The sequence below is a fragment of the Phoxinus phoxinus genome, assembly GCF_949152265.1.
Source record: "Phoxinus phoxinus genome assembly, chromosome: 12".
Taxonomy (NCBI): domain Eukaryota; kingdom Metazoa; phylum Chordata; class Actinopteri; order Cypriniformes; family Leuciscidae; genus Phoxinus; species Phoxinus phoxinus.
In genome coordinates, this window is record NC_136887.1 from 4,706,068 (window position 1) to 4,721,674 (window position 15,607).

Here is a 15,607-nt window from a genome sequence, read left to right on the forward strand (position 1 = left end):
AGGCGTTTTCGTTAAAACCGATTCCAAGCCAACATCAACTCCATCCACCAATGGATCTGCGTAAGCAAAGGACATTTTCATTTAGAAACCATACTAGTTTCTATTGACTTTAGAACATCATTTCCATCACATTAATATAGATGTAGTATTGCTAATATAAGATGTGGTCAAGTAAATCAATTTTAATATTATGCTGTTTGTGTCTTAGCGGAGTGAATAGCTTCACCAAAAAGCCATCTGATAGTTACAAGAAAATGTAAGTGCAAACCCTCAAGCGTGTGGGTCACGCACATAAAGCATTCGAGGTCATTTCTAGAACATCTTAATAAGATTTATTTCCTTCAATATGAATTTCCCAGAGCCCCTCACACGATCCGGCCCAGCAATGAAAAGACAGTGCTCCCTGAACCAGCTCTGGATCCGGAAGAAATGGATAAGAGGTGAGAGTCCACACACTACACGCTGATTCATCCAAGATGACTTCTTCATAAAATAACCTTTCTGGTGTATGTGTGTGTGTGTGTGTGTGTAGGAAAGAGGCCGCCATCGGTGTGCTGAAAAGTTCGGCAACAAACCGCCGTTCGTACGTATTGTCTGCTGCAAAGAAATATGGGTAAGTGCCTTGTTAAATACTTACTCAATAAAGTAAATATGTGTATTTCTAGTCTCCAGTAACATCTGTTGTATCTTGAGTGTGTATCGCCACTTTTTTTTCTTTTGGTCTGGATAAGTAGATGCCACTAGTATTTGATGAAAATATTAGGATAAATTTATATACCATCCCTCACTGCATTATGTTCACATCTAATATTTCCAGATCTTCAGAAAAACCAGACAGCTCTGATGAGACGAACACATCCTTTGTTGCCAAAAGGTACCTGGGACATTTCTGAGTTAAACAGTACAAACTGACTAAATACAACTAGGGTTGGTGAAGAAAATTAAGCTTAATCATCTATCATTATGTGTATGTTTCCATGAATAAAAATCCGCCATAAGTTCAAGTGTCCCACTGTATAACCCCTAGATTGTATTGCTGTTGCCTCATCTTCATTCCTTGTGCATGTATGTGGTTTTAGGGTAGTTATCAGTGGCGATGATGATGACACTACAGCATCTGTTCAGTCTGTGCCTAAGCAAAGGTAAACTACACAACATCTCCCAGACGGCAACATAGTGTCGGCCCAGATCCGGCCCACATCTGGTACAAGTGGATTCCACACGGATCTGGGCCGACACTATGTTGGTTTCTAGGTTGTCAGTTATACCACTTCATGCTTTTATTTCTTGTTTTACACTGTCTCAATTGCAATTTTACTGTATTTACAGTGTTAAATCGAGCATTGAACAACCCACAGTGGTGAAGGAGGTCAAGCCAGCAGCACCTGAAACTAAATCTGAACCTAAAACTACACCTGCTCCTAAACCAGCGCTTGAAACAAAAACAGCTTCAGAACCTAAACCAGTGACTGAAACTAAACCAGTAGCTGAAACTAAACCAGTAGCTGAAACTAAACCAGTAGCTGAAACTAAACCTACAGCACAAACTACAACAGTAACTGAACTTAAACCAGTTGCTGTAACTAAACCTACAGCACAAACTACAACGGTAACTGAACCTAAACCAGTTGCTGAACCTAAACCTACAGCACAAACTAAGACAGTAGCTGATCCTAAACCAGTTGCTGAAACTAAACCAGTGGCCGAAACTAAACCTACAACACAAACTAAACCAGTGACTGAGACAAAACTAGTGGCTGAAACTAAACCAGTGGCTGATACAAAACTAGTGGCTGAAACTAAACCAGTGGCTGAAACTAAACTAGTGGCCGAAACTAAACCTACAACACAAACTAAGACAGTAACTGAGACTAAACCAGTTGCTGAAACTAAACCTACAGCACAAACTACAACAGTAACTGAACCAAAACCAGCTGCTGAAACTAAACCAGTGGCCGAAACTAAACCAGTGGCTGAATCTAAACCTACAGCACAAACTACAACAGTAACTGAACCTAAACCAGTTGCTGTAACTAAACCTACAGCACAAACTACAACAGTAACTGAACCTAAACCAGTTGAAATTAAACCTACAACAACAACTGATCCTAAACCCACATCAGAACCTAAAGCAGTAGAATCTAAACCGACCACAAAAACTATGACAGCAACTGAATCTAAACCAGCAACTCAGGTTACAACATCAACTGATCCTAAACTAGTGGCTGAAATTAAACCTACAACAGCAACTGATCCTAAAACCAAATCAGAACCTAAACCAGTTGAAACTAAACCTACAACAACAACCGCACTTAAACCTCCAACTATAACTATAACAGAACCTGAACCAATACCAGCAGCTGAACCAAAACCAGCAGCTGAAACTAAACCAGCAGCTGAAACTAAACCAGTAGCTGATCCTAAACCAACGACACAAACTAAAACAGCAACTGAGACTAAACCAGCAGCTGAAACTAAACCAGCAGCTGAAACTAAACCAGCAGCTGAAACTAAACCAGCAGCTGAAACTAAACCAGCATCTGAAACTAAACCAGCAGCTGAAACTAAACCAGCAGCTGAAACTAAACCAGTAGCTGATCCTAAACCAACGACACAAACTAAAACAGCAACTGAGACTAAACCAGTAGCTGAAACTAAACCAGTAGCTGATCCTAAACCAGTAGCTGATCCTAAACCAGCAGCTGAAACTAAACCAACAACACAAACTAAAACAGCAACTGAGACTAAACCAGTAGCTGAAACTAAACCAGTAGCTGATCCTAAACCAGCAGCTGAAACTAAACCAACAACACAAACTAAAACAGCAACTGAGACTAAACCCACATCAGAACCAAAACCAGTGACGAAAACAATACCAGCATCTGAATCCAAGCCGGAGCCGGTTCCAGAGAAAAGGTTTGCTCTATAAATATTCTTATTTAACTGAATTTAAATCATTGGATATCTAATGTAAATATATAGCCTATGTGTGTCTATAGATAAAACCATCCAGCACTACATTCTGTTGATGCAGTTTGTTGCTTTGTCTTGAATCTGCAGTGCTAAGAGCCTGATTGAGCTGTCCGACACGCTGATATCCTTCAACACAGAGCCTGCCAGGTACGAGATGATCCCATTCATACAGAATATCCCGTCATATAAAGATTACGTTCATTAATCTCAGTGTCATTCATGTGTAAAGGGCTTTCATACACCATACAGTATTAATATTATTGCTGTTTATCTGACTTCACTGTCATGTCGATTTATTGCAGTGTGATTCACACGGACACAAACTCACTCTTAGAGATATGAATATGAACACTTTCCATAAACAACATTAGTTGTAATTGTGTAAATATGCATTTAGTCAAGAACTATTCATGCACAAATGAATGACCATATTCAAAGAAAATAGGCTAGTGCTTTAGTTTGTACAGCTATATTACAAACAATAGGTTCGTTGTTATTCTTAAAATGGTTTTCAATGTCTTTTGTAAAGGAAAGGCCTAAAATGAAAGTTCAGTCATTATTTACTCACCCTGGTGTTGTTCTAAAGTCATATGACCTTCTTTCTTTTTTCAAACACAAAAGGAGAGTTTATTTATTTGTAAAATGCCCTGCTTGTGCGTGTTCATATATGGTGACCCTATTTTCAAGCTTTAATTAAGGGTGTAAAGGTATCATAAAACGTCTCAGTTTACGACTGTAACCTCTGTTCCCTGAGAACAAGGAACGAGACACTGCGTCATTGACGCTTTGGGGAACGTTTTAGGTGTGACAGGTGTCTGAAATCACTATCAAATCACGGCAATCATATTGACCGGCGACAGCCCGTGAATCGTTAGCGTTAATAAACGTTAAAATGATTAACGTGCGACCTGGAAGTATAAAAAGGCGCCTTGCAAACATGTCAATCATCTTTAGGCAGGCCCAGAGACATGGCAGAAAGATGCAGTGTCTCGTTCCCTGTACTCAGGGAACAGAGGTTACAGTCGTAACCTGAGCCTTTCCTTTTCGAACTCGCACTGCGTCGATGACGCTTTGGGGAATGATATACCCGCGCCGCCATGCTAAGGGGAGTGCATGCCCACTGGCAGTGACACTGTCAGAACCAGCAAATTCAAATGAAATGCCAGAACCACTCACCTTCAGGTCACACTGTGCTCAGTGACAGGATTCCCTACGGTCATAGCCCAAGCTATACGCTTCACAGGAAACCCTCCATAAACATTGTTTGATGAGAGGCCTACCTGGGCCTGATCAAGGGCCTAGGACCACAGCTTCAAATTAGAAGGGGTCCCTTCTAGGGAATGTGGCTAGGGAACCCGAAGGAACCCCAGCCAGTCACTCTTCAGGGGAACATACTCACCCGAAATGCCCACCAGGAAGGCCTGACCTGGCGTCAGTTACATTAGACACTTCAGTCTGGCCACTTCCTGTCTGTCCGATTACAAAGCCTCTGGACACTTGCCTTTAGGTAAGGCATCCAACCCGAGGGACTGCGAAGCTGGCAGTGAACCACTCGGCCCGGATCTCAGAGACGGAGTATTTCCGGAGAGCATGACTCAGCATAGTGCTTACAACCCGTGCTAGCGAGGGGAGTTACTCTGCTCGATCCACTGATCTACCCAGTGCTTATGTTTCAAAACACAGAGGAGGCCTGAGAAGGTCTAAGGACTGATCTACCTGGGAGGCTTCACGAGATGCCTACGGCTGTCTGACCAGACTCAGGAGGCTGAGTACTCATAGTAACCCTCAGTGAGGAGAGCACACGGCCTGCCTGGTAGGCAAACCAGACTGTAGGCTAGATAGAGAGGTTCCAAGAGGGAAGCAGTAGAAGAAAGTGAACACTTTTGTCGTGCTAGGGCGTAAGCGTGCCTTCAGAAGCTGCCTGCTAAGGCCAGCGGAACTAATAGCAGAGCGGCCACAGTTGCCAGAACCCAGTATCACTGGGAAACCACTCACAGGGAGACCGGGTGAGGCCTAATACCTGATATTCAGTCAGGTTAGCTGTACAGTTGCCCATCCTAGGGAACCCGTCTCAGGGAGGCCTGGTGAGGCCTACTACCTGTGTCAGTTTCCAAGCGGCCTGCTAAGGCATGGGACTCGGTCTTGGGGCGGCCTGTTAAGGCGACCGCCTGAATGTATCTTACGTAAGAAACTGACTGCCATGGACAGTAAGGTTGGGGACTGAGCAACATGGTGGCCTGATAAGGCCAACCGTCTGACAGTGGTCAATCCTATCTGGCTGGGGACTCGGCATCAGCGAGGCCTGGTTGGGCCTACTAACTGATAGCCAGTCTATTCTGCTACAGACATACACGTTGGGAACCATACTACACCAACACAAATATTGAGGCCACCCACAGGAGGTCTAATAAGGCTAGCTACCTACTTAGGACTCCCATCCGACGAGGCCTGTGTAAGGCCTACTACTCATCAGTGAGTCTACTGCCAGAACCACTAAGGCCAACCACCTGAGGTAAGCTGGCCTACAGTGCCCTCTTTGGGGCTGCCCAGTCAAGGAGGCCTGCCGAGGCCTACTACCTAACAGCGCAGCATTCGTTGGCGGTTTACACACCTTTCCAATGTGATGACATAATACGTGGCGCATCTCAGAGATGGTACATTTGTGTTTAAAAAGTATATCATTTTATTTATTTTTAGAAAATGACCGATCATTTCGCTAGATAAGACCCTTATTTCTCGACTGGGATCATGTAGAGCCTTTGAAGCTGCATTGAGAACTACGATTGAGACTGACATTTGGACATTCGGTTTGACGTTGAAGTCCATTATTTTGAGAAAAATCCTGGAATGTTTTCCTCAAAAACCTTAATTTCTTTTCGACTGAAGAAATAAAGACATGTACATCTTGGATGACATGGGGGTGAGTAAATTATCAGCAAACATTTTTTTGAAAGTGAACTAATCCTTTAACTCTCCGCTGATAACATGAAATATGAATGAGCGGCGGCCTCAAATGCTCTCACCACGAGAGGAAGCCTAAGCTATAAACATAGTGTTACAACTAGAATGAGCGGTGGCACACCTCGCTTTATCTTACATATGACAACAAGGGAAGCCATCACGTACTCACAAAAGAAGCCCATACAACTGGTGCTTCTCTCTATCGTTCTAGCCACCTAACGGGGAATTCAGGGCCCTAATAATCCAAAACATTTTACCTTACCTTATGACATTGACATTGACATGACTCCCTAACTCGCCACAGGGAACAAGGTCTGTAGAGAGATACATTTTAGTGTTAGTTGCACACAAAAATTACTCCAAAGAAGACCACTCCGCTCACCTGCGCCCTGTGAAGTGAAGGCTCACCAGACAGTTCTTTATGAACATGGGGTCTACCACCTACTCTTCCACGGAGGAGGCGCATGAGCGGGACACTGGCTCTCTGGCCCTGTCTACGGTTCTCGAACGTGATGGGCCAGGCCCTCCCGTCTGTCTGGGCGTGGGTACGGATCTCAGCGGTATACATGGTCCTAAATGCAGTTGAGCGCGTCTTCGCTTCTCTGATCTTTCCAACCACCGCCTCCACAGAGGTGCCGAAAATCTCAGAAAAGCCTTTCTCTTTCTCCCCAATCATGTCTGCCAGGTTCAACCACAAATGTCTCTCCGTGGGCCACTATCGCCGCCATTGACCGGCTGATCGCGGCAGCAGTCTGTTTGGTGGCCCGGAGAGCTACTTTTTTCATTTGCGGCGCAGCTCAGTAACCGCCTCAGGGTTGAGATCCCCCAGCAGATCGGCTGGTATTCCTGCAACATCACCATGACCCGCTGACGTGTATGCTCTACCATTCAAACTGGCAGGGTTGGAGCTCTCAGTGTCGATGTCCCATCGACGCATACCCACGCTCTCCTATCCCCTCAGCATCAGCGAGACTAGCCCGCTGATGTCCGTGGATAAGGGCAGAGTATGGGTTCTCCCATGTCCTCTTGATCTCAGTTTGAGATCGGGAAGAAATGGAAGGCTCACCTGAGCTGGTGGTTTTATAACCGGGGAAAAACTCCTCTCATCGCGAGCGATTTCTCCCCAAACAGCTGAGCCTGCCCGCGGCTCGTTCCATATCACCAACCAGCTCAGCATACACGGGGCAGGGTGGCTGAGAAGATTCAGGATCTATCCGATTATCACCAGCCTCACCAGCCATCTCCTGTTCGTCCGGAAGAGCGCGTCGGACTAGGTTTTTTTTTTTAGGTTTTTTTTAAACGTTCGTTATCACCTGCAGCCTGAGGCGTTCCCCAAAGCGTCATCGACGCAGTGCGAGTTCCCTTTCGAAAGGGAACAATCCCATGCAACTTGTGCTTAATATTTCAAGTGTCCCGAAGACGCGCGATAGGGTTTGGCGAAAAACAATCAGTAATATAATGTATTATTTATTGAAAATCCTAAATAATATGACAGAATGACATTATAATAAGTAGAACAAATTAATGGCCTGTTCTTATAGGGGACGTCCCATATATACATGCTTCATATGAAACCATTTTACTGCAGCATTTTGGAGTTTTATGGCATTATTCAATTTCATACAGCTATAAAAACCTTATACAGCTACAACAACCTCGATTTCTTCTAAGATGTAGAAAAAAGCGAATGGCAATTTCTTATAGGGGACGTCCCATGATAACATGGCTTTTTGTCCTGGCATTGAAAAGCTCAATATTTCAACTGTTGTATGACAAATCACAGTGATAATTGTCATTGGTTAATACTTTGTTTTGGGAGTGATGCTAACATACTTTTAGTGTCAGTTATCACTTCAAATCATAAATATATAAAAAGAACAGCAAGTTTACTGTAACATGGGTTGAACTTGTAATTCACTACTCTGAATATTTGCCAGACATGTTATGATTATGTAGCACTAATGTTATTTATGTACGTTATGTAATTATGTAGTCTGCTGACAGATGTGACTTTAAAGAGCATTGCTGTTCTGTAATAGACCACAAGAGGACACAAGAGCTGTATGCATTTATGATTATTATTTACATTATATTTTAGTGAGGAGTGTAACATGCAAATTCTGCTAAATTTAAGCATAGAAATATGTGTACAAAATGACTTCAACTATGAATGCCGAGGCTAAATTTTACTATAGACTTTGTCTAATATGCTAATATAAACATTATAAACACATGGATATTTTGAAGGAAAAAAAGCTAACATTTTGTCTTTATTATCTCTCTCTATATGTGTATTTATTTCTACATGTTAGATTATTATATTCAATATTATAAATGAATTAAGTTGTGTCCTCAAGTCAACTATATATTTTTTCTTTTATACCATTAAAAAAAAAAACACTTTTTTATCACTTTCTCTTAGAATTTTTAGTTGGAGACAATGATTTAGTAAAAAAAACTTTTTTTTTTTAATCAGTTCACAACCTTGAGCACAAGTTTTGTAATGTCAAATGAAACTAAAACTGTCAACCCTGTTCTCTTACTAAATCTCTTACCGTTTATTGAAATGTATTCATATTGCTTGAGATGGCATAATGCAGTTTATTAACACAAACACATTATTTGCATGGATAATTAAAGGAACTAGTTTTCTAGAAGAGTGGTTGAATGATCTGGATGTTTCTCCTCTAGTCCTCTTCCTCAGACGAAGGAAACACAACACAGTCTGGACCTGCTTGCAGATGATCTTATTCCCTTCAGTACTGACACCACCAGGTGACTCTTCTGCTCATCTCAACCTTTTCTTCACTAGTTCACACACACACACACACACACACACACACACACACACACACACACACACACACACACACACACACACACACACGCACGTCAAAAGAAGCCGAAGCAACTTTACTCTATTTACAGATATGAGTGAGTGCATGTACTCAATTTCCCAGTGAAAATAATCCAGTCAGGTCTAAAATATAAACACTTATAATAGACTTACCATAGTGAATCAGGGTAAGACAAAAACACATTTTAGAAGAAAGATTGATGATGTATCGACTCATTGAAACTTTGTTCATTTTGAACAAACAAAAGTTGGTAACGCTTTAGATTACAGTCCGGAAAGTACTGCGTAATTAAGACAAATTTACAGCGTAACTTTCTGTAATTATAGTGTACCTATGAAGTATAAGGGAACAACATGTAAAGTTTGGGGAATAAAGGGGTAACAACCAGGATAATTAAAAATATATCTATACTGTATTATAGACCTAAGAGGTCCTTATTCCACTATAAAGGTTTCTGAGTCAGTGATATTAGATTGTGTGTGTGTATTTTTAGTGTACTTACCCTGTAACTACATGGAACAAGAGTATCTTTCCCCAAGTTTTAAGCAAAAGTTGGAATTGTTTTAGTTTTCAGTGCACTTTTGTTAAAAATATTACTGTATAAATGCATAGATATATAAATACCCTGTAATTAAAAAAGAGCCTATAGTTTTGGTACACCATTATTACAAAAATGTATGCAGTGTATGTTCTTGCTAAATTGCTCCCAAATGTGATTGTTGTATCATAATAGTGGAATAAGGACGCCTTACTTCTATAATACTTACAGTATAATTTTTTTTTTTTATTCTCCTGGTTGTTACCCCTTTATTCCCCAAACTTTACATGTTGTTCCCTTATACTTGCACATAAGTACTTTATAGGTACACTATAATTACAGAAATGTACGCTGGTAAATCACTTTAATTACACAGTAGTTTCCGGCTGTAATCTAAAGCGTCACCCAAAAGTTACACGCTGTACCTTGAATTAAAATAAAACAAGGGCATGAATCTGCACATGTAATAAGTAGGCAGTGGTTCTCAGGGTAATCCCCTCTCTTGAAAAATGAACTATGAAATCCAAACCATGATATACCATAAGGCACAGATTTGTGGTTATTTAATGAACATCTTTCCCGTAGTCATCTTTTAAATGTGCTGCACTGGCAATACACGAGGAAAAGTTTGAGATGTCACGAAACCCACCCAAATATACACACATTCCCATGATCTATTTGCTTTATTATAGCGACGGTACATGTGTTGATCATACACACTAATTAACCCGTTTGAACACACCACACATCCACTGTGCACATGTTTCTGAGCTCAGCACTGAATCTGTGTGAAATGGTTTGTTCCAGCTCCGCGGACGTGTTGGATCCGCTACCGGCGCAGGCTGAGCCCACAAAGAGGTAATGAGTGTGACGTGAGTGTGTGTGTGAGTGCCAGTGTTTAACAGTCATGTGTGTTCACGTCTCTGTGTCTGTCTGCTTGTGTCTCTCAGTCCGCAGTGGTACCGTGCGCCGGTCCTGGACCCGAGGTGATTCTGCAGAGCAGTGTGATAACTTCATGATCATTGTGTGTGCCATGAGACAGTTTGTGCTAATAGTGTATATTTTAATGTTCAGTTCCACAGATGCAGTCGATGAGTTTCAGAAACCTATAGACTTGGTTGCTAAGTGAGTGTTTAAATCAATTCACATGGACTATGTTTAATTTAATTTAATTTATAATCAGGGCTTGACATTGACACCCGCCAACAATGCCAAATGTGTGTGTATTTCAGCAGTGGTGTGTAACAGTCACTCCTACTAGACACTTTGGCTTTCAGACACTTTCAATAGTAGTCTTTTAAAAAGGCATCTGGAGTAATAAACTAAGTTTAATGTTGAGATGTCAAAAATATTGATTTTTTTTATACATATCGATACTGAAATATCAAAAACGCTAATTTCCCACAGAATAGACACAGGAGACCTCTCTCTCTCTCTCTCTCTCTCTCTCTCTCTCCGACAGCGAGTGACACACAAACCCGCCTCTCCTCACTCACTCCATTCATTTGCTCCAGATGAATATTGTTTAACATAATTTTACTCATTCCTGCAGATTTTGTTCTCAAACCCAAAGTTCACGCACATAAAGCCGCCTCTCAGGACTAAATTGAGCTCTTTCCAAAACTACTAGAACGACCTTAGCGGTCATTTTGACCGTTCATACTTTGACGTTCACATGGCCATACTGAACGTCACTTTCGTCATGTCATATCTACATAGGAACCTTCTTTTTAAGTTTTCCAATGAAGCTTTTAATTCCTGTCATCATGTTATGACGCTATCGCCCTTAAAACAAGCACAAAAGAAAGATTGCCCCGATAGGTGCTGCCTCTCTATGTGAGGAAAGTTTTGCGTAACCCCCCCCCCCCCCCACCGCACTCACCACGTGAAAAGACATGCAAAAATGTTAGGAAACGTCAAAGCTTCATACCGTTAGCCTACAGCCCTGTTTGTAAATAAGTTATGCTATGCAACGGGTACCAATAGGCGGGAAATAGGATTTATGTATTATGTGTGGCCATTCTTGGTAGAAATAGTCAGAAGTGTTTTGTGTTTTGTGATTTTAATAAAATAAGTGTCAGAATAAAATATACACATATTTAGGAAAAGTCCTACAGACAAATTGATTTTATTTTAACAAAGTTATTACACTGTAAAATGTAAAAACGGTCAAAATGACCATCTTGGGAGTTCTTGGGCCCTATTGTAACGCTCTGAAACGCAAGTGTCAAAGCGCAAGTAACTCTGTGGGCGGATCCCCGACTCTTGCGCCTGGCGCAAATCTAAAAGGGGTTGGTCTGAAGTAGCTTCATTACTCATAGGTGTGGTTTGGGCGTAACGTGAAATAAACCAATCAGAGCGTCCTCTCACATTCCCTTTAAGAGCCGGCGCGCTTGTTCCAACACGGATCGCTATTATAATGGCGGGTTTGCCAGCGCACGCCGGGAGCGATTCACAGCCGAGGAAACCGACGTTCTCGTCAGGGCCGTAAAATACAGAGAAGTGACATTGGGGATGATGGGAGAAACCACACAAATTAGCTTCGGTTAAACAGGCGTATAATTTGGGTAAATGTGTAGCCTAATCTAGATTTTTTTTTTTTTTTATCTAGATAGATCTTTTTTCACATCTTCACGGACACAACAATGATTTCCCTCGTGTGTTCATATTTTTCCTTGTAATAATGTATGATTTGCAAAACTGAAAACTGCTGCGTCTGTTTATATTAGAGAATCAAAGTGGATGCGCGTTAACACGCTACATAATGGCCAAGCACGCGCCCTTAAAATACCATATGACTAACGCGCAACGCGCCACTGTCTTTAGACTGAGTTTTTCCTGGTCAGTGGCGGAATTGCTTTCTAAAACTGGAAAATAGCACCAGGGCAGTTTTGTGCCGGGACACGCTCCTCTTTTCACTGAACCGCCCCCGCGAGCGCAAGTTCATTCCCTAATTTACCGACGTGCGTCTGTGGAGGGAAGAGTCCGCTGTGCGCGGGTGCAAAATAGGAATGATACATGCGTCGGTGTACAAAGTCAATTGCGCTGGGTGCAAGATAGGGCCCTGAGTGTTAAACGGTCAAATACACACACAATAATGTCAAAATGCCAGTCTTGGCGAGTATTCACATAAACACAGTCAGTTCTGTTTTAAGTGAATGTAAACAGTTGAGAAAGAAAACGCATTATAATGGATCTGTGCGTCTGGTCTTAAAGTGACGGCAGCCTAATATTCCTGCTGGAAAATTATGAGATAATATTAAAATATCTATATGGCAGTTTCCCCCATTATATCGATGTCAACAGTGTGGCCAGTGAAAATGCTGAGTGGCTCGTAACTTTAGAAAAACACTAGCCACAGCGGATGATGAGCAAACAAGCTAATGTCAAGCCCTGCTTATAATATTAAAATTGTTTGAAAATGTTCAGAATGTCATTATACACTATGCATTTGATTAACCAGTAATATTAATCGAGATGTTTTGTATTTCATTAATAGTATGCCAGAAGATGTTTTGTTTTCCTTGGCTGAAGATGTCATTCCATTCGACACTAAAAGGTAATTTTCATCATTCATCTTTATTAGCACAACTCATATCTTCAGAATCATGTCTGTTGATTCATATTGTTTGCATTGAGATCTTTGCTATGAAAAGTCAATAACATAATGGGTTAAAGTCCCAGAGGTGGAAGTGGCAAACCCAACCCTAAACCTGCAGATAAACACACACACACACACACACACACACACACACACACACACACACACACCCGAGCGCTCGTTCACATGTGTGTTCACACTCTCGGGGAATAACACACTCGTCTGCTTTCTCCACAGGAGCGACTGGAGGACGGACATGGACAGGTAAAGTGATGCTCTTCTTATGATATAAAGTCTTTCATAACTCATTAAAAAACATTGTTTTATCGCTTATTATTTAACTTCCCAAAACTATAATGCGAGCAAATCCAACTATTCATATGGATATGGATATAACTGAAGAAAACTAAAAATGCCGTCACATCATTCTTTGATACTTTTGACGTAATTATGTCAACGCTTTTTATCGTCAAACTTTCTTATCAACATAAACTGGGTGTGTATATATAATAAATTAATTCAACATGATTCATTTTGAGATTCAAGATTCGGATTTGTTTGTTATTCAATAAAAATAATCATTATTGAGGGAAAAAATGTTTTAATATTTATTTAATGTCCTCCTTGGAAGTTCCCCCCTGACAAAAACATATTTAAAAAATAAGTGTGTGTGTGTGTGTGTGTGTTTGCACACATAAGAGCATATCTTCTTACATAAATTACACAGTGATTTACTTGTAAAATATTAACTTCCAGATTTATTACACATTTTCTGCAAGAAAGTTTCCAAACTGATTTATAATGTCTAATATTTGCATTAACACACTTACACTATTTGACGGCTTGATAGAGGATATTATTTAAAAAAAAGAAAAGAAAAAAAAAGAATTATAATGTCAGGCATTTTAAAAAATAAAGATGAACAAGTTTTTACCGTCAAACCGTCACGTAATACTCATATACTGGTCAAAAGGGTGAAACCAGCTTTTCCTGTTTGGCACTGGGAGAAATGTAGGACATGTTTACTAGGATCACAGCTACAGAAGCACGTCTTGGGTTACTCATTGTTTCTCCGAGGATCTCACAGAAATACTGCCGCTTCTCTCCTATCCTCACCATAGATCGCACGTTTGCAGTCAAACTAAACAATAGATTACACAATATAAAAGTAGAGCAGCTTGTGTGATGATAGTGCGCATGTGCCACGCTGTCCGAGACCAGATTACTCACACACACACACTGTGTTGTCTTGTAGTGACAAATCCAGACCCAAAACTGTGGAGAGTCCGGTCCAGGAGAAGTCCCCCGAACTCGAGTCCCGGAAGTGAGTGTTCCTCCGATGAAAGCCGAACGTTTAGCCGGATATTCCCGTCCTGTGCATGCCTGATCTCCTGTGCTCTCTGTGTTCTAGGGGGTTTGTCTTTCTTAAGGAGTATGTGAATAATGCACTACCTGATGGCAGGTAAGCTGAAGGCATTATTGTATTAGAATAATTCGGTTCTCAGTTATTGGTTTGCTTCAGGATCCAGATTTAAGACTCAACACAGCACCAACACGGCTTGCAAATGTCATTATTTTGACCCATTTGACTCAAATTTTGACTTTCTTTTATGCTAAAAATCATTAGGATATTAAGTAAAGATCATGTTCCAACATGAAAACACAAAAATACAGCAAATGTGACCCTGGATCACAAACCCAGTCTGGAGCCGCACGGGTATATCTGTGGCAATATCCAACTATACATTGTATGGGTCGAAATTATAAAAATCGGATACACAAATAGTGGGATTGGACTGAGTGTGTGAGCTGTGTTGCTGCGACCTGTTTTTATCAGAACTGTTCTCCTCATGCTGGACCAACACAACGTCATCTACCATAAACCCTTCTTCCCTCACACAGCAGCTCCTCCTCCGACTACGTGTCTTCAACATCCTCCAGCTACAACTACAGCAGTCCCAGCAGCCACTACTCCAGGTACCTCACACACACACACACACACACCACACACACACGTCCCAGCAGCCACTACTCCAGGTACCACACACACACACACACACACCACACACACGTCCCAGCAGCCACTACTCCAGGTACCTCACACACACACACACGTCCCAGCAGCCACTACTCCAGGTACCACACACACCACACACACACGTCCCAGCAGCCACTACTCCAGGTACCTCACACACACACACACACACACCACACACACACGTCCCAGCAGCCACTACTCCAGGTACCTCACACACACACACGTCCCAGCAGCCACTACTCCAGGTACCTCACACACACACACACACACACACACACACACACACACACACACACACACACACACACACACACACACCACACACACACGTCCCAGCAGCCACTACTCCAGGTACCTCACACACACACACACACACACACCACACACACACGTCCCAGCAGCCACCACTCCAGGTACCTCACACACACACCCACACACACACACACCACACACACACGTCCCAGCAGCCACTACTCCAGGTACCTCACACACACACACACACACACACACACACACACACACACACACACCACACACACACGTCCCAGCAGCCACTACTCAAGGTACCTCACACACACACACACACACACACACACACACCACACACACACACACGTCCCAGCAGCCACTACTCCAGG

The 15,607-nt window shown here is 41.9% G+C and overlaps 1 protein-coding gene across 5 annotated transcripts in view; it reads left to right on the plus strand.

Annotated features, from left to right (window-relative positions):
* Positions 1-15,607, plus strand: part of znf185 (zinc finger protein 185 with LIM domain) — a 28,685-nt gene that overhangs the window by 5,436 nt on the left and 7,642 nt on the right. For 2 of the 5 annotated variants that reach the window (XM_079630159.1, XM_079630160.1), the window contains exons 6-22: positions 1-60; positions 209-256; positions 360-440; positions 533-613; positions 818-874; positions 1,080-1,142; positions 1,330-2,916; positions 3,061-3,120; positions 8,626-8,709; positions 10,138-10,188; positions 10,281-10,316; positions 10,405-10,455; positions 12,830-12,889; positions 13,169-13,195; positions 14,187-14,255; positions 14,343-14,393; positions 14,834-14,908. In XM_079630159.1, coding sequence (XP_079486285.1) covers positions 1-60; positions 209-256; positions 360-440; positions 533-613; positions 818-874; positions 1,080-1,142; positions 1,330-2,916; positions 3,061-3,120; positions 8,626-8,709; positions 10,138-10,188; positions 10,281-10,316; positions 10,405-10,455; positions 12,830-12,889; positions 13,169-13,195; positions 14,187-14,255; positions 14,343-14,393; positions 14,834-14,908 — 2,541 coding nt within the window. The remainder of the gene's footprint in view (positions 61-208; positions 257-359; positions 441-532; positions 614-817; positions 875-1,079; positions 1,143-1,329; positions 2,917-3,060; positions 3,121-8,625; positions 8,710-10,137; positions 10,189-10,280; positions 10,317-10,404; positions 10,456-12,829; positions 12,890-13,168; positions 13,196-14,186; positions 14,256-14,342; positions 14,394-14,833; positions 14,909-15,607) is intronic. The other 3 variants (XM_079630162.1, XM_079630163.1, XM_079630161.1) reach the window with 3 other exon arrangements.